The sequence below is a fragment of the Paroedura picta genome, chromosome 8 (assembly GCF_049243985.1).
Source record: "Paroedura picta isolate Pp20150507F chromosome 8, Ppicta_v3.0, whole genome shotgun sequence".
Lineage (NCBI taxonomy): Eukaryota > Metazoa > Chordata > Lepidosauria > Squamata > Gekkonidae > Paroedura > Paroedura picta.
The window spans coordinates 103,951,022-103,969,492 of record NC_135376.1 but is presented as its reverse complement, the minus strand read 5'-3'; the positions used below and the strand labels follow the sequence as shown (position 1 = coordinate 103,969,492).

Genomic DNA, 18,471 nt, shown 5'->3' with positions numbered 1-18,471 from the left:
ACTGCAAGGCGAACAAACCGGTCAGTCCTAGAGGAGATCAGCCCTGACTGCTCCTTAGAAGGCCAGATCCTGAAGATGGAACTCAAATACTTTGGCCCCCTCATGAGACGGAAGGACTCCCTGGAGAAGAGCCTAATGCTGGGAGCGATCGAGGGCAAAAGAAGAAGGGGACCACAGAGAATGAGGTGGCTGGATGGAGTCACTGAAGCAGTGGGTGTAAACTTGAATGGACTCCAGGGAATGGTAGAGGACAGGAAGGCCTGGAGGATCATTGTCCATGGGGTTGCAATGGATTGGACACAACTTTGCACCTAACAACAACAAGAAACCCAATGGGGAAATGACAGACTATTTCTCATGAAAATAATATAATAATTAATGAAAAGTTTATAGCATCTTATTTTCCAGGTCAAGCCCGTGGGTTCCAGATTATAATATCCTGCTTTCAAATCCACATTCCTTCCTCAGTGGCTTGTCCCTCTGGAACTTCTCTCTGTCCTGTAATTATTCTATTTCAAGTCTCTCAACTTATAATATCCAATGGGCCTTGGCTCAAACAGCAAATGAAGGGTCCCCTCTAAAATTCTCAAAAGGTCTCCTGTTAATTGGTGATTCAGGCCTCCGTAGGAATGGGGAGGAACCCCAGCAGCCTCTGGAGGGGGCAGCCTGACAAAGAGGAATTGGAGCCAGACCCTGACGGAAGGAATGAGCAGCCCACAAGGGAAGATCATAGAATCATAGAATCATAGAGTTGGAAGGGGCCATACAGGCCATCTAGTCCAACCCCCTGCTCAACGCAGGATCAGCCCTAAGCATCCTAAAGCATCCAAGAAAAGTGTGTATCCAACCTTTGCTTGAAGACGGCCAGCTCACCACCTCCTTAGGCAGCCTATTCCACTGCTGAACTACTCTGACTGTGAAAAACTTTTTCCTGATATCTAGCCTATATCGTTGTACTTGAAGATTAAACCCATTACTGCGTGTCCTCTCCTCTGCAGCCAGCAGAAACAGCATCCTGCCCTCCTCCAAGTGACAACCTTTCAAATACTTAAAGAGGGCTATCATGCCCCCTCTCAACCTCCTTTTCTCCAGGCTGAACATTCCCAAGACCCTCAACCTATCTTCATAGGGCTTGGTCCCTTGGCCCCAGATCATCTTCGTCGCTCTCCTCTGTAGCCTTTCAATTTTATCTACGTCCTTCTTGAAGTGAGGCCTCCAGAACTGCACGCAGTACTCCAGGTGTGGTCTGACCAGTGCCGTATACAATGGGACTATGCCATCTTGTGATTTTGATGTGATGCCCCTGTTGATACAGCCCCAAATGGCATTCGCCTTTTTTACCGCTGCATCACACTGCCTGCTCATGTTTAGTTTACAATCCACAAATACTCCAAGATCAGCACAGAACACATCAACCCGCTGGCCTGGAAAGAGCCACAGAGACAGAGAGCGCTGCGGCCTCACCGGTGGTAGGCGTGCTCAGAACCAAGCCCCATGGGATTCGAGAGACCGCACTCCCACGGGAATACCCGAGGACTGCACAGTTCAAGTCATTGGCTGCCTGGCCAAGCAGGGAAAGGATTCTGCCCTCCCTGCAGGCGGGAAAAGTAGCCTCTCCCCTTTTGGCTGACTTTGGCAGGGGATGCTCTGGAGCCAGCCTGCTGAAGCCCACCGGAGAGCCAGCGTGGCCCTTGCCCTGAAGGCCTCCCCTCCCGACGGCTGCGGACACCCTTCGTCTGGTGCTGCTGGCAGATTTGGAGCTCCACGGCATTGAGCGACAGGGCTCTGGGCCTACTCCAAAGCGGAACTGGTCCCAAACAGGAAACCCCAACAAGGCGGAGAGGAAACTGCACTCAGCCATCCTTGCAGCCTCTGATGAGGAGGAGAAGCACCTGCAGACCAACATTTGAACCCCAGATCGAGCTCCGGAGGATCCCGGATCGCAGCCATGATCGCCTGGTCCCTGCTGCGGGCTGACTGCCCCCCCCCCAATGGCCCAGGGAACTGCGAGGCAGCTGGACCGCGGGGGCAACTGCTGCTCTTCCAGGGGCCCGAGGGGGCCCGCACGTGGCCCCGGAGTCGGCGATGACGCCAAAGGGAGCCCCCCGCCCCCCCCCCGCCCGGGGCCCTGCTCAGGTGGCCGCTTCTGCTGAGGCTGTGGCCCGCGTCCGGGGGCTCTCTGCAATCCCCCCGCGGGGTCTGACGGGAACCACCCAGGGCCGGGGAAGGGCGGCATAGACAAATCTAGAGACATCAATACAGGCCGTGTCCTTAGATATAGATCTAGAGATATGGAGAGAAGATATATGGCCCAAGAGTGCTGCAGGTGCTCCGGGGTACTTTGCCAAGAGAGCCCCCCGCCCCCGCCCCCCCCCGGGTTCCGCTCTGCCTCGGCGTGCTCAGGAGGGGGGGGGGGCAATGCGCCCAGTCCTCTGGCTCCCCCCACCCCCCCAGGCGGGCGAGGGGCTCCCGGCGAGGCCCCGCTGCCTCCCTCCGCCGCCAAAGGGAGCGTCTGCGCGCGGGGGCGTCCGGGCGGCGCCTGGTCCTGCGGGCCCCCCGCCCTCCCTCCCCCCCAATGCCGCGCTCACCGGGGTCCGCTGGGGCTGGGGCTTGGTGGGGCGGCGGCTGCGCCGGAGGCGGCTGACCACCAGGTCGGTGTAGAGGACGGGCTTGAGGGTGCGCGAGCGCTGCGGCCACCCGTAGCAGAAGGTCTCGGCGCCGCGGCAGTTGCGCCCGTAGCGCACCGAGCACATGGAGCGCGAGCGCAGCCGCCCCCCCGAGCCCCCCCCGCCGCTATTGATGCTGTTCACGCCGATCATCCCGGCCCCGACGCCAGCCCCGCCGCCAGCAGCAGCCGGCCGCCCAGTGACGGCAGCCGCAGGGAGGGGGGGGAGGAGGAGGAGGAGGCACCACGCCGTCGCCTGGCAACGCGCACCGCTGCCTCCCTGCCCGCCCCCCCCCCCCCCGCAGACCCCGCCCAGCCTCCCGGAGGCAGCCGCTGCGGCTCTCGCGCTCACCGGCACGGACTGGCCGGACACGCCCCGAGGCTTCTCTGCCGGCCGGGCGAAGCGGCGCTTGCAAGAGTGGCCCCGGGGGACCGGCCGAGGCGCCCACCCTGCCCTTTCCCCTCCTTGGGGGCGGAGGGCTTCTACTGCTCCCCCCCCCCCCCCCCCGCTTATGTTGGCATAAGAGAGGTGGGCCCAGCAGCTGCACCGTCCGGGGAGGTGGGCGGCAGAGTTCGATAGCTGCAGGACCCGCTGCAGACGCGCCACTCCCCGGCCTGGCTGCCCCCCACACAGCCCCATTGCCAGCAAGAGCGAGTGGCCTGTGAGCACAGAGGCAGGCAGTCGCCTGTGGGGAACCTGTTTCTCTGGTCGGCTTTTACAAACATCAGAAAAGAGGGGAGGAGGAAGGGAGGAGAACCAATATGTGCCCCAGAATAGCCCCCCAAGGGGGAAAAATGCTATGATAGAATCATAGCGTTGGAAGGGAACTCCAGAGTCATCTAGTCTAACCCCCTGACCAATGTATGAGCCCACGGCGACCCCCATTTCATGCCCAAGAGATTCCCTCCACCAAAATATCTCCAGGATCCACCTGGCCTGGAGGGAATTCACCCACCATCCCATGGTGGTGATCAGCAATTCCCAAGGTATGCAAGGAAGGGCCACAAGAGATAAATATTGGCACATCCCTTCCTGCCCACGCACTCACCATCTGCCTGAGTCCACAGAATCAGCCTCTCTGTCAGATGGCTCTCCAGCCTCTGCTTTGAAACTTCCAAAGAAGGAGAACCTCCCACCTCCCAAGGAAGCCTGTTCCACTGAGGAACCACTCTGTCAGGAACATTCTCCAGATGTCTACCTAAAAAGTCTTTGAAATTAATTTCAGCACATTGGTTTTGGTTCATCCCCCTGGGGCAACAGAAAACTCTGCCCAATCTTCTATATGACAACCATTAAAGTATTTGAAGATGTTTATCATATCACCTCTTATTCATCTTCTCTCCAGGCTAAACAGACCAAGATCCCTCAACCTTTCCTCATACAACTTAGTCTCCAAACCCTTCATCATCTTCATAGCCCTCCTCTGGACATGCTCCAGTTTCTCTAAATCTTTCTTCAGTTGTGGTGCTCAAAACCAAACACAGTAATCCAAGTGAGGTCTTTCCGGAGCGGAGTAATTTGATAAGATCAACTCACGTGATCTGGACACCATACCTCTTTTAATACAGACCAAAATTCTATTTGCCTTATTTCGCTACCGAGTCACTTTGCTAACTCATGGTCTACTAAGGCAATGCCTTTTTAGCCACCAAGTCACACTGCTGGCCCATGCAGTATATGGTCAATTAAGACTCCCAGATCCTTTTCACACATACTTCTGCCAAGCCAACTCTCACCCAAGCCAAGTGATGCATTTGATATTTCCTACCCTAATGAATACAGTGGCACTGTATGTCAGGAAAGAGCTTACCTGTCAGGAAATTCTAGTGAAGGAGAGCATATCTACAGTGGATAGCATCTGGGTGAAAATAAGCGAGGGGAAAACAGTGTGGTGATTGGTGTATGCTACCAACCACCTGACCAACGAGAGGATGTGGATGCTGGGAAACAAACTTTGCAAAGCATCCTCTGTCATGCCAGACCTGTCTGGCTGACAATTTCATTTATCAAATGGTAGATGAACCCACTGCAAACTTAAATGGACTCCAGGGAATGGTAGAGGACAGGAAGGCCTGGAGGATCATTGTCCATGGGGTCGAGATGGGTCGGACACGACTTCGCACCTAACAACAACAGATGAACCTACAAGAGGTTCAGCCATACTGAATACTGACCAACAGGCAAGAGTTGGTGGATGAGGTGAAGGAGGTGAGGACCCTAGGGGGGAAGTGACCATGTCCTCATAGAATTCCTTTTGAGATGGGGAGGCAAGGAAGCTTGTAGCCAGACGCGGATGTTGGATTTTCGTAGGGCAAACTTTAATAAACTCAGAGACATGATGAGTGTCAGGGAAGCCCACTGTAACAAGAAAAGATGTTTCAGTTATGTGAGGAGTAAACATAAAGTAAAGGAGGCAATAGGCCCACTGTTGGGTGCGGATGGACAAACTCTAACGGAGGATGCAGAGAAAGCAGAAAGGCTCAGCACCTATTTTACATCTGTTTTTTTCCCACAGGTCAAAGGGTTTAGGCACATCTAGAGATGGCCGTAGCCAAGAGATAGTGTCTGGGTGGCAGGTTGACATGGACAGAGAGGTTGTCGAGAAGCATTTAGCTGCACTGGATGAGTTCAAATCCCCTGGTCCGGATGAAATGCACCCGAGAGTGCTCAAAGAACTTTCCAGAGAACTTGCACAACCCTTGTCCATCATCTTCGGGATCTCTTTAAGGACTGGAGATGTCCCTGAGGACTGGAAGAGAGCAAACGTTATTCCGATCTTCAAAAAAGGGAGGAAGGATCACCCGGGAAACTACAGACCAGTGAGTCTGACCTCTTGTGGGGAAGATAATGGAGCAGATATTAAAGGGAGCGATCTGCAAACATCTGGAGGACAATTTGGTGATCCAAGGAGGTCAGCATGGATTTGTCTCCAACAGGTCCTGTTAGACCAACCTGGTTTCCTTTTTTGACAAGGTAACAGGTTTGCTGGATCATGGAAATTCAGTTGATGTCATTTACTTGGATTTTAATAAAGCTTTTCATAAGGTCAAAGAGTTGTTTCATCAGACTGGAGGGAGGTGAGTAGCGGGGCCCCTCAGGGCTCGGTGCTCGGCCTGGTACGTTTTAACATATTTATTAATGATCTAGATGAGGGGGTGGAGGGACTACTCATCAAGTTTGCAGATAACACCAAATTGGGAGGACTGGCAAATGCTCCAGAAGATAGAGACAGAGTTCAACGAGATCTGAACACAATGGAAAAATGGGCAAATGAGAACAAGATGCAATTTAATAAAGATAAGTGTAAAGTTCTGCATCTGGGTCAGAAAAATGAAAAGCATGCCTACTGAATGGGGGATACGCTTCTAGGTAACACTGTGTGTGAACGAGACCTTGGATTGTACTTGTGGATTGTAAACTAAACATGAGCAGGCAGTGTGATGCAGCGGTAAAAAAGGCGAATGCCATTTTGGGCTGTATCAACAGGGGCATCACATCAAAATCACAAGAAGTCATAGTCCCATTATATACGGCACTGGTCAGACCACACCTGGAGTACTGTGTGCAGTTCTGGAGGCCTCACTTCAAGAAGGACGTAGATAAAATTGAAAGGGTACAGAGGAGAGCGACGAGGATGATCTGGAGCCAAGGGACCAAGCCCTATGGAGATAGGTTGAGGGACTTGGGAATGTTCAGCCTGGAGAAAAGGAGGTTGAGCGGGGACATGATAGCCCTCTTTAAGTATTTGAAAGGTTGTCATTTGGAGGAGGGCAGGATGCTGTTCCCATTGGCAGCAGAGGATAGGACGCACAGTAATGGGTTTAAACTACAAGTACAATGATATAGGCTAGATATCAGGAAAAAAATTTTCACAGTCAGAGTAGTTGAGCAGTGGAATAGGCTGCCTAAGGAGGTGGTGAGCTCCCCCTCACTGGCCGTCTTCAAGCAAAGGTTAGATACACACTTTTCTTGGATGCTTTAGGATGCTTAGGGCTGATCCTGCGTAGAGCAGGGGGTTGGACTAGATGGCCTGCATGGCCCCTTCCAACTCTATGATTCTATGATTCTATGAAGGCCGGAGTCCCTGGAGAAGAGCCTAATGCTGGAAGCGATGGTGGGCAAAAGGAGAAGGGGACGACAGAGAATGAGGTGGATGGGTGGAGTCACTGAAGCAATCGGTGCGAACTTAAATGGACTCCGGGGAATGGCAGAGGACAGGAAGGCCTGGAGGGTCATTGTCCATGGGGTCGTGATGGGTCGGACACGACTTTGCACCTAACAATCACAACAACCCTAATGAAGAACTGTACATTTATCACTATTCAAATTAATTTTATTCATTATAGCCCTGTTTTCTAGCCTGTCAACATCATCCTGTATTCTGATTCTGTGTTTTGGTGTGTTTGATGCCCCACACCTGCAGATTTAATAAGCCTCCCCTCCAGTCCTGGATCCAAATAGTTTCTCAATATGTTGGACAACACAGGGCCCAGGACACATCCTTGAGGCACTCCACTTGTCACTCTTCTCCAAGAACATACGAATCATTTACAAGCACCCTTTGGGTGGGAACTTTATCAAAAGCCTTACTGAAATCAAGGTAAACTATGTCCACAGGATTCCCCTGATCTAACAAGGTAGTAACTTTCTCAAAAAATAGAGTCTGACATGACTTGTTCTTGAGAAAGGCACGCTGAGTCTTAGTAATTAAAGCCATCCGTTCTAGCTGTTCAAAGACTAACTGATGATTTGTTCTAAAATTCTGCCAGCTGTAGATGTCAAACTGATACTTCTTTTACCCCTTCTTGAAGATGGGGAGAACTTTTCCCCTCCTCCAATCTTCCGGCACTTCAACTGTACTCCAAGAATTGTCAAAAATAATGGGCAGAGGCTCAGAATTACATCTGAACGTTCTTTTAGTATCTGGCCCAGAGGATTTAGTCTCATTTAAAGAAGCTAGATGTTTGTGGACTGGCCCTACCGTGATCCTTGGATACAACTCCCCTCCCTCATCACGTGAAAGATTTTGCCACATTAAGCAGGATTCCCCTCACAAGAGAAGAATCATGCCTAAAAGCCTTGGTTGTTTATATTCTTCCTTGGCTATGAGGCCCTCCTTCCATTTCCTAAATGAGTCTTTTTTATTACTCAATTCTTTTGAAAGCTATTTCTGGAGCCATCCTGGTTTCTTTAGGTTCCTCTTGGTTTTCCTTCTCCAGGGAATTGTCTGCGATGGTGCCTTCAGTATCTCACTTCTGAGAAAATCCCCACCTTCTTGGACTTCCATCTCCTTAAGTTTTTCTGACCAGGGGATTCTACCCAACATAACTTTAAGTTTGTTAGATTTGCTCTCCTGAAGTCTAGTCTATATGTGTGAGTACGTACAGCTTTTGTCTTCCAAAGTCCAAAATCACAGATATCTGGGGAATTGAAATCTCCCATGACCACTAGGTCCTGTCTCTCTGAGAACTTTGTAATCTGGTCTAGGAGCATCTCATCCAAGTCCTCTGCCTGGCCTGGTGGTCTATAGCAGACCCCCACCATCATACCACTATCATTTCCTACTCCTTTTATTTTTACCCAGAGACTCTCAGCCGAACTCTCCTACTCCCTCATAAGTCTATATATTCTTAGCATATAGTGCTTTTCATCCCCCCTCTTTATTTGTTGTCCCTTTTAAATAAGTTGTACCCCTCAATCCTATTATTCCAGTTGTGAGAGTTCTCCCACCAGGATTCTGTAATACCAGTTAGATCATAGTCTCCTTCATTTAGTTCTTCCTTCTTTCTTCCTATTCTCTGCACATTAGTGTAGAAACATCATAATCCTTCATATGAGCACCCCAGAGTTTTAGTTTTTGGACTTAGTTTAAAGCCCTCCTCACCAGGTCTGCAAGACATTCGCCCCCGCCCTTGTGAGGTAGAAACCACCTCCCGAAAAAAGAGCCTCATCATGGTAGGGTGATCCATGGTCCAAAACCCAAACCTTGTCCCAATGACACCATTGCCGTAGCCAGTCATTTATCTGCATAATTTTTCTTTGCCTTCCTATTGTCATGCCGTTGCCCATTTTACTCGGGAGCTCTGACCTTAAGGTGTGAGCTACTCTTCCCCTGTTTGGTTATTTGATCATTGAGCCCTGTTGCTGCTTTCAGGAATTCCTTTGAAGCTCCCTGCTTATCTGTAGTCCTTGGAAGTGTGAAGTTTCCCAGCTTCAGCTGGATTTATGTCGGGGAGTGCAGACCTTCAGTCTCTGGTTTTATGTTCTCAGTTAGATCAAAGGAGAATGTGTGGGGACTGTATTATCCCACGTGTTTCTTACAAGATACATCCCGCCTAGATATAAACTCTGTTCCCCCTTTGTTCCCTGTCTTTGCCAATTCTTCTGCTCTGTGTAACTCCTGAAGATTCTTGCCTTGCTGTTATTCTCCCAATAAAGACTGTGCTACTACATGTTGACTACATGTTGTGGCTTTGTCTTACAAGGAGATTTATCTGGGGACTGCCTTCCTGGGATTCATGACACTTTGGCAAAGACCATCCTCTTCCCATTAGCCTCTTTCCACCTGCATGCATCCCAACCATGGCAGTGGCCGCAGGAAAGGGCTTGAGGAAATAGTCTGTTCTCGTGACTGATGGCCACGATTCCCTGTGTGGCAAAGACTCACTGCGGAAGTTGCTTTGGAGTGTGTGGGGTGCTTGGACTCCAGTGAGACTGGCACTGGATGAAGTCCCCCCAACACAAAAACTCGGGAGACTGGAATCTGGATGTTTGGACTCTGAGGCTGGGTTGGGTGAACCCCCCCTCCGACACCCAACCAACCAAAGCGTCAACTGAGTTGGAGATTGCTGCTTTTCACCCAGACTAGAGGTAGCTAAGTGCCCCACAATTTTGGTTTCATCACCCTCTGAGTGGTCTCCGCAATGGATATGGGCCCCACGTGGGGGAATCCTGGTGAGTGGAGTTGACTTGTGAATTTATAGAACTCCAGACTGGACCCTGGAAAATGGGGGAACTGACCTTGTTCCAGGCTACGGTGGAGGGCAGGAGGGTCCTCACAGACATGTCAGCTCTGGTGACCACCATAACGTCTGTGACGGTCCCAACTACAATGGCCCAAGAGGGTCCAGTGACTATGTTGGATGTTTAACAATTTAGATCAGTGGTTAGATTGAGCCGGGAACTTCAGGAGAAGGTGGAGTCGGTCACCTCCATCACCGAGGAACTATATTCCCTTCAATGGGCCAGTCCGCCTCCTCCCACTCTGCTCCAAGGAGAAAGGCCGAGAGTTCGTTTGCACAGTACCACCGCAGTAGGAGAAGGGGGTAGAGTTGAGTTTATCTTTATTATGTGTTGATATACAGCCAAAATGAGGAAGAGCATATTCCCCTGGTGAGGGAGGTGCTCTGGCAGCTGCTGGATAACAAACTGTATGCAAAATTGTCTAAATGTGATTTTCACCGGGGTAGCCTTGATTACCTGGGTTATCAAGTGTCTGCCAAAGACATCTGCATGGACCTCACAAAGGTCCGAGACGTGCTGGATTGGGACGCCCCGACTAGACGGCAGCTCCAATCCTTTCTCAGTTCCACCAATTTCTACTGGGATTTCTTACTCAGATTCTTGAAAGTGGCCCTGCCTCTGACTGATTTGTTAAAAACCCAAGGAAAGGGGGAGGGGGCTAGGAAGCCAGGCTGCCACCTGAACTGGTCTGACTCTTGTCAGAACGCATTTGATGAACTAAAACACCTGTTTATTACTGAACCCGTGCTGGTTCACCCAGACCCGACACGCTCCTTTATTGTGCAAGTAGACGATTCCGAATCAGCAGTTGTTGTTGCAGAAAGAAGAGTACAGGAAACTATGCCGCTGTGCTGATCTTTCCTGCAACTTTTCTGCCGCTGAGTGCAACTGGGGAATTTGGGGAAAGAAGGCAGCAGCGGTAAAAAAAAATGGCACTGACAGCTTGGAGACATTGTTAGAGGGGTCCACCAAGCCTTTTCAAGAATCTAGAAGTCTTGCGAAAACTCCATGCTAAGGAGATTCGGTGGGCTGAATTCTTCTCCCGCTTTGAGTTCACATTAAGCCACATCCCAGGTCATTCAAACTTCCTGGTAGATGCCCAGTCTCAACACGACTGTAAACAGGAAGTATGAGTGGACACAGTATCACGACGTGGACACAGTATTTAGCCCAGCGGCTCTCAACCGCCATCAGACTGCGGTGGCGGCAGCAGTGGAGCAGGACAATCTGGAGAGGCAACCAGTGGAGGCAGCCAGTGCCACGGCTGCCCCGCTTGCCACTGCCGGCTGCCACTGTCAGGATCAGTGCTCTCTGCTCTCTGCCATGATTACTGTTCAGTGAACCTGTCTGACTCCATCTTGTAGGCTGTGTCTGTGCTGTGCCTTGCTGGAACGTTCCCATGTAACCAAAACGTTCTCATGTAACCAAAGCCCCTGCTTGTAGTTTTCCTTTGATTTCCCATTGCTTCGATCCTTGCATTTTCACACTGCATATTCCCCCCTATTGTGAAACAATCTTGCCCGCTACCTGTGAACAGCTTATCAGCTAGCCTGAGGCGCCGGCCTGACCAAGGCCGCGCTAACTTCAACACCTTGGCAGGAAGCCTGGGATGGCACCTGGGTGAGGGGCTCCCCCCCTCCCTTGGGAACGCTTAAGTTTTGGGCGGGAGAAAAGTATTCATAAGTGCCTGCTGTTCTTGTATCGAACAGATTTGACTTCGAACGTTTAAGTGACCTGATCTACTTCCAATAAAGTAGGGGGCTCTCCCCTTTTTAAGTGATTTATGGTTATGCCCCCAATCATTCCCCGTTTTTGAGCTGTCTCCCGATGGGGGGGGGTAGAGGAATGGGCAGTGCAAGTCCAGGATACTTGGAGGGAGGTGTCTGAGTCTCTGAAAAGGGCTAAAGCCAACTATAAGAGGTAGGCAGACAAGGGCCATGCTCCAGGGCCAGGCTACAAAGCAGGAGGTCTGGTGTTCATCTCCACCAAGCACCTAAAGAGTCAATGTCCTTGTAAGACTCTCAAATACCATTATGCGGGGCTGTTTTAAAACTTGGAAATGGTAAACGAGGTAGTAGCTAAGGTGGAATTGCCCCCTTCCTTTCATAAAGTACATCCAGTGCTTCACGTTCGTCTCCTGAAGCCGGTCCTGGTTGGCATCCTTCGGTTCCTCCGTGCCCCCCCCCCAGTGATGGTGGGTGAGAATGTGCATTATGAATTGTCTAACGTTTTAGACTCTAGGTTCTTCCGGGGCCTCCTGCAATATTATGTAGCTTGGAAGGGTTTCCTGGACTCCGTGAACGAATGGATAGATGCAGAGGATGTCGCCGCCCTGAGATTGCTCAATAGGTTTCATGCTCTGTACCCCGACAAAACCAAGCCTGGTTGGAGAGGGGGAGGTTCTTTTTAAAGGCCGCCTCCTGTTTTACCGGGAGTGCTGACCTTAACGTTTGATCTACTTCTCTTCCCCTGCTTGGTTATTTGATCCTTGAGGCCTGTTGCTGCTTTCAGAAATTCCTTTGAAGCTCGTCCACTACGGGCTGGCTCTGCTTCTCCCCCACCCCTGAACATCTACACCAATGCAACTCACTGGGGCTAGTTCTGCTTCTCCCCCCCCCCCCAACTGTTACACCAGGGCAACTCACTGGGGCAGGCTGTGCTCCCCCCTCCCTGCGTCTTGGCAGAGGGTAGTGAAATTGCTACGCTCCGCCCGGACTTACAGGAGAAGGAGGGGCTGCTTCGCGAGGGGGATCATCTCTATGTCCCTAACGCTGCTTGAGTGGAAGTACTGAAGCCGGGTCACGATTCAAAACCTGCAGGTCATTTTTGTTTTGTAAAAACTTTACATCTAGTGTGCAGGCGTTCTTGGTGGCCGCCTCTGGGAGCAGACGTGGGAGCTTATGTGAAGGGGTGACCCACCTGCCTCACTCCCAAATGGGGATTGGGGACACTGAAGGGTCTGCTTCAGCCCTTGGGGACGCCATCCACTCCCTGTAACAGTATCCCCTGTGCAAGCACCAGGTCATGTCTGACCCTTGGGGTGATGCCCTCTGGCATTTTCATGGCAGACTCAATACGGGGTGGTTTGCCAGTGCCTTCCCCAGTCATTACCGTTTACCCCCCAGCAGCAAGCTGGGTACTCATTTTACCGACCTCGGAAGGATGGAAGGTTGAGTCAACCTTGAGCCGGCTGCTGGGATTGAACTCCCAGCCTCATGGGCAGAGCTTTCAGACGGCTGCCTTACCACTCTGCGCCACAAGAGGCTCTGTCCCACTCCCTGTAGGGACAGCACTATGGACTTTATCATGGACCTTCCCCCTAGCCAGGGGGAAAATAGTCATTTGGGTTTTCCAAACAAGCACACTTTATCCCATGCTCAATGGTACCCACTGCCTAGAAATTGGCCTCGCCATTTGTGCAACACGTATACAAGCTCTGCGGGATCCCAGCACGTTGTTTTTCTAACAAAGGGTCCCGGTTAATTGCCAAGTTCTGTCAGGTGCTCCTGAAGCTCTTGGGAGTAGAGTAAGCCCTCACTTCAGGCTACCACCCAGAGACAAACGGTCAGACCGAGAGGATCAATCTGATTTTGAACAATACTTAAAGTGCTTTACTAACTGTCAACAAGTGGGCTGGGTGCCACTGCTCCCCTAGACTGAATTCGCATACAAAAATGGGACCCGTGCCAGCACGGGGGTCTCCCTATTTGAGGTGGTTTATGGTACTCACTTGGCTGCTCCCCGCTGCCTGAGAGCCCCCCAGACCTGAATAAATGGGCGGCCCAGATCCAGGCTACCTGGTCAGACATAGAGACAGCAAAAGAGAAAATGGGGTTGTACTTGCCTGTAACTACTGTTCATTGAAGTCTTGTGTGCAGACCCACATTGGGACTGCGCATGTGTGCAAGACGGGCACAGAAGTCTTTATAGCTTAGCCCCTGACATGGTAAATATGCATGCAGTTTCCCACTGGAACACACACATGATTCAGATGACTCACATGACCCTCCTGGGTCATCTAGTCCAACCCCCTGCACCATGCAGGACACTGACAACCCTCTCGCTCCTCCACTGTCACCTGCCACCCCCTTGAGCCTTCACAGAATCAGCCTCTCCATCAGATGGCCATCCAGCCTCTGCTTAAATAGTGCCTTTGAAGGCATTTCAAAGAGCAGGAACAAACTAGCGAGCGACTGTTCTTCACAGTAGCAAAAAAGGAAATGAGGGAAGAGTTGGTGCTTCATCTGAGTCACGGCTGCGTTCCGGTGGGAAACCACACGCATGCGCACCATGTCAGAACGGTAGCGCCCCCTACAGGGCTAAAGCTAGAGAGACTTCCATGGCCGGCCTGCGTGTCTGCGCAGTCCCAATGTGGAGCTGCACAGCAAGACTGAAAACGAATTATAAATGTCAAGCTGATAAACGCCGCAGCCTGGTGCCCCCGTGGAAGGAGGGGGACATGGTGTACTTGTCCACAAAGCATTTGCGCTGTCTGCAGCCTTCCAAGCAATTGAGTCCCTGTTTCGTAGGCCCTTTTAAGATATCCAAAGTGGTGATTGACGTAGCAGTGGAACTGGACTTGCCCAAGATTTATAAGAATGTTTGCCCCGTTTTTAATTCCAGTTTACTGCGGTGGTCCACAGAACCAGTGGCATCTTGCCCCTACGGACCATATCCCTGTAAAACGGAGCTCTTCCGCCAGACCTAGGGCGAGGCCGGGCAGTGAGGAGGATCAGGCCCTCCCCTCACAAAATCTGGCGGTAGTGAGTGCCAGCTCCCTCCACCTCCCTGTAGCTGAGGCGGCGGAGACTCGATGATTAGTACTATGCCATCTATTGTTGTTATTGTTGACTAATTGGTTGTTACTCATTGTAATTTATGTTATTGTTATGGGTTTTAGGGGAGGAGTTTTTTGCGTGAGCCGCCTCGAGCCTTCGGAGGGAGGCGGGATATAAATAAAATAAAATCCCTGTTTTTGTGGATGAAAACAGCTATTATGAAGTGCATCAGATTCTGGCCCATAGAATGCACTGTGGGAAGCTTCAGTTCCTAGTAGATTGGAAGTAGTTCTCCACGGGGGACTGTGAGTGGGTGGGGTCTGAGCATGTGTGGGCCCCAAAGAGGATGTGCAAATCTCATAAGGCTTTTCCACAGAAGCAGGCTCCTCCTGTTCCACCAAAGTGTGGGGGGGTGATTTTGGGAGGGGGCCAAGGGGGGAAGAATGTCAGAAACCTCCATGTATTTCTGCCATGATTATATCTCTGCTGTGATTTCGTGTGTCCATCTAACCTAACTTTTAAAAAAAGCTGCTTTTGCTTGACACCTCAAGGATGATTTCCTGCTGTTGTATTTTATGCATACTAACCTCCCCAAACATTCCTCATCTCCTCCCCCTTATTGCCCTCAATTTTATTCCCCGTTTGGTACCTTAGTTCCCACATCTTCCTCTCCCTTGATGCTTGGATTGTTATCTCCATATTATGACTTCTTTTGAACTGCGTCTGGTTCAAGTTCCCAGGGGAGGGTGATCACTCTCAAGCCCCCTACGCTATGCTTTGTGGGCCAGTTCTGACTGTGCCTTCAACGGAGATGCTTGCATTTCTTATAAGGAAACTTTAATTCAAAGAGTTTGCTTATTTACAATAGAAGTCTCTCATACCCCCTTGCAAATATTCCTCAACAAAAGTGAATCCACTGTTTTCTTGGAATTAATGGAGCTTAGCTAATCTTTAGAAGGCCAGATCCTGAAGATGAAACTCAAATACTTTGGCCACCTCATGAGAAGGAAGGACTCCCTGGAGAAGAGCCTAATGCTGGGAGCGATCGAGGGCAAAAGAAGAAGGGGACGACAGAGAATGAGGTGGCTGGATGGAGTCACTGAAGCAGTAGGTGCAAACTTAAATGGACTCCGGGGAATGGTGGAGGACAGGAAGGCCTGGAGGATCATTGTCCATGGGGTCGCGATGGGTCGGACACGACTTCGCACATAACAACAACAAAGCTAATCAGGCCTCTCGCTGAGGACAGCAGTCTTCAGGGAAGTGGCGGTGGAGGTTTCCTCCATCACCTCCCAGCTGCCACATCCTAGCAAAACTCAGAACCCTTGAGCTGGATCCCGAGAGTGGCCCCGTGGGCCCCGGAATGACAGCTATTTCCTTGCCTTTCCTTCAGCTGGAACAAGCCCTCTTTCTCGGGAGGCTCCACTCAGCACCCTCCATCGGGGAGACCACATTTTCTCAGGACAGAATCTGAGACGCCTTCCAAAGGGTCACTCTTTGCCAGCAGCAGCTGCTTTCAGTTGGATTCTCGTGGCTTCTTTGCTCTATTGCTCCTCCTGCTCTTAAGAGTGCAGCACCACTGAATCAAATTTGCTCATACAAATGAATATATATATAGGCTGGTCATGAGGTCTGAATGCTTCTGTATGCACAGGTTGACACCTTACTGGCAGGCACCCCTGGTGTGCACTGTTTTCAGATGTACCACAGTGATATGCACTGGCACTTCGTCTGTTCTTCCACACCGAGCCTTGCCTGTGGACTGAGGCGGGCTGACATTTCGGCAAACTGACATCAGCCTGTGCATGTCTCTAACCATGCAGAGCTTAGGTGGCAGTTCCAGTGTGGTGCCTGAGCTTTGCAAGAGTTTGGACTGGATCTCTGCCCCCATGTCATGTTTGCCTCTGGTTCATGCATGGTCCCTTTGACCAGAGTTCCAGGATTCTCTCGGGGCAGCTGGAGAGTTTCCTCCATCAAGTCTCCCCACCCCATTTCTCAGGCTCTCAGGGCCATCTGGCCTCCTATCATACTCTGAATGTTATGGCTGCCCTTTCCTGCATTTAGGTGTCATGCTGTCAATCATGCATGCCTTTGCATGGTGCATCCTTTAAGATCACAGGCTGTGGGGAAAAATGGTGCAGGGGTGAGGGTGGGGCCTGGCTCTACATCTATTCCCAACCTTTGTATGCCTCTAACTTTAGCAATACAACATCTTATGTAGCCATTTGTATCTCTTAATAAGCTGAGTTCTTCCCAGGACTCTGAGCCAATTTGGTATAGTGGTTAGGCACGCAGACTTCTAATCTGGCGAGCCAAGTTTGATTTTGCGCTCCCCCAAATGCAACCAGCTGGGTGACCTTGGGCTCGCCAGAGCACTGATGAAGCTGTTTTGACTGGGCAGGAATGTCAGGGCTCTCTCAGCCTCACCCACCTCACAGGGGGTCTGTTGTGGGGAGAGGAAAGGGAAGGCAAATGGAAGCCACTTTGACTCCATCGGGTAGAGAAAAGGGTAGAGGCATCTAAGAACCAACTCTTCTTTGGGGGACAATTGCCATGAGTTTGCACTGCCTGGCACATCATAGTAGTTCTGTCCAGTACTCTGTGGCTTCTGGGGCATCTTAAGCACCACCCCTTCCCCCCTAAATATATCCAGCAGCCATGTCTGGCCATCATCTTTGACCCAGCAGTATGACCAGCATAGGAACTCAGCCATAGGGAATGGTTGGCCTGACAGGTGCTGCTTTTCCAGTGGGATATTACAAACTCAAAATGTGTGCTTTCTTTTAAATGTAAAACACATGAAGACCCAAAGCAGCCATACATTTCCAAGACCAGATCCCAAACAGAATCTTGTGCCCTTTGGGTCTTGGGGATGTAGCTGTGGCTGTTGTCAACATTCAGCTGGACTTCTGTTTCTGAACATACCGATCCATGCCAGATCTCAAATACCCCAATGGGGGAAAGCCTTGTTGTTGTTTTCCTTAGCACCAGATATGCCGAGCCTGGGTACCTGTCCTAGAAAGGCAAGACAACGAAAAACCATCCAGAGACTCTCGGTACCCCTCTCAGTTCCCCAAGAAGAGCTCTAACAGGATTTACCTTGAGCAGATCCCGAGGGAAATCGCCCCCTCCATTGAGTCCCTCTAGGTTTCCGATGAAATCCGAGCAAGACATTCGCTTCCCGATGTTCTAAAGGATTGAGGAATAATGGGGTCATCAGAAACAGAAGCAAGGCAGGTCAACGGAGGTGAAATTTACCAAGGATGACTTCAGAAGGCTCATAAATAAAGACTTAGATAAATGCATGCAGGATGTGTGCTCATCCATGACTATTGGTCCTGGGTGTATTGCAGTCAGGTTTCCACCCTGGCCATGGGGTCAATACAGCTCTGGTCCAGCTGTTGCCAGAGATGATCTGGAACCCTTCAGTGGGTTCTCTTTTTTCCCTCTGTGGTCGAGGACAAAGGGCTGCAACCAGGGAGGATCAGCTGCACTACTGCCAGCTCCCTTGTGTGTTTCCACAGGCTGTGATTCTCTCCATGATATCATACAACATCTTTGTGCATCCTCTCACCCTGCTAGTCTGGAGCTTTGGGCTTAAGTGCCACCAATATGCAGATGATACCCAGCTCTGTCTCCTGGTGGATGATCGACCAGATGCTCCTCTGACTGCATTGGTCCAGTGCTTGGAAGAGGTGACGGAATGGCTCAGAGCCAGTTCAAAGATGGAGGTCCTCTGGCTGGGGAGGAAGGGACCATGTCTTCTCAGGTTGGAACAGGTGCAGTTTACAGTGATTTTTGATGCCTCCTTAATGATGGAGGCTCAAGTCACAAAGGTAGAATAGCTGGCCAAGTTAAGCTACTAGCACTCTACCTGCCCTGGAACATCTAGCCACTGTGATCCATGCAACGGTCACCTCTAGACTTGATTACTGTAACTCACGCTATGCAGGCCTGCCCTTGACCATGCTCCAGAAATTATAGCTGTCCCGAATGCAAGTGCC

The 18,471-nt window shown here is 50.9% G+C and overlaps 1 protein-coding gene across 6 annotated transcripts in view; it reads right to left on the bottom strand.

Annotated features, from left to right (window-relative positions):
- PSD (pleckstrin and Sec7 domain containing) overlaps positions 1 to 18,471 on the bottom strand; it is a 116,568-nt gene that overhangs the window by 33,791 nt on the left and 64,306 nt on the right. For all 6 annotated transcript variants that reach the window (XR_013233806.1, XM_077351121.1, XM_077351119.1 and 3 more), the window contains one exon: positions 17,567 to 17,656. Coding sequence is in view for 5 of the 6 variants with exons in the window: in XM_077351121.1 (XP_077207236.1) it covers positions 17,567 to 17,656 (90 nt within the window). In the remaining variant the exon portion in view is untranslated. The remainder of the gene's footprint in view (positions 1 to 17,566; positions 17,657 to 18,471) is intronic.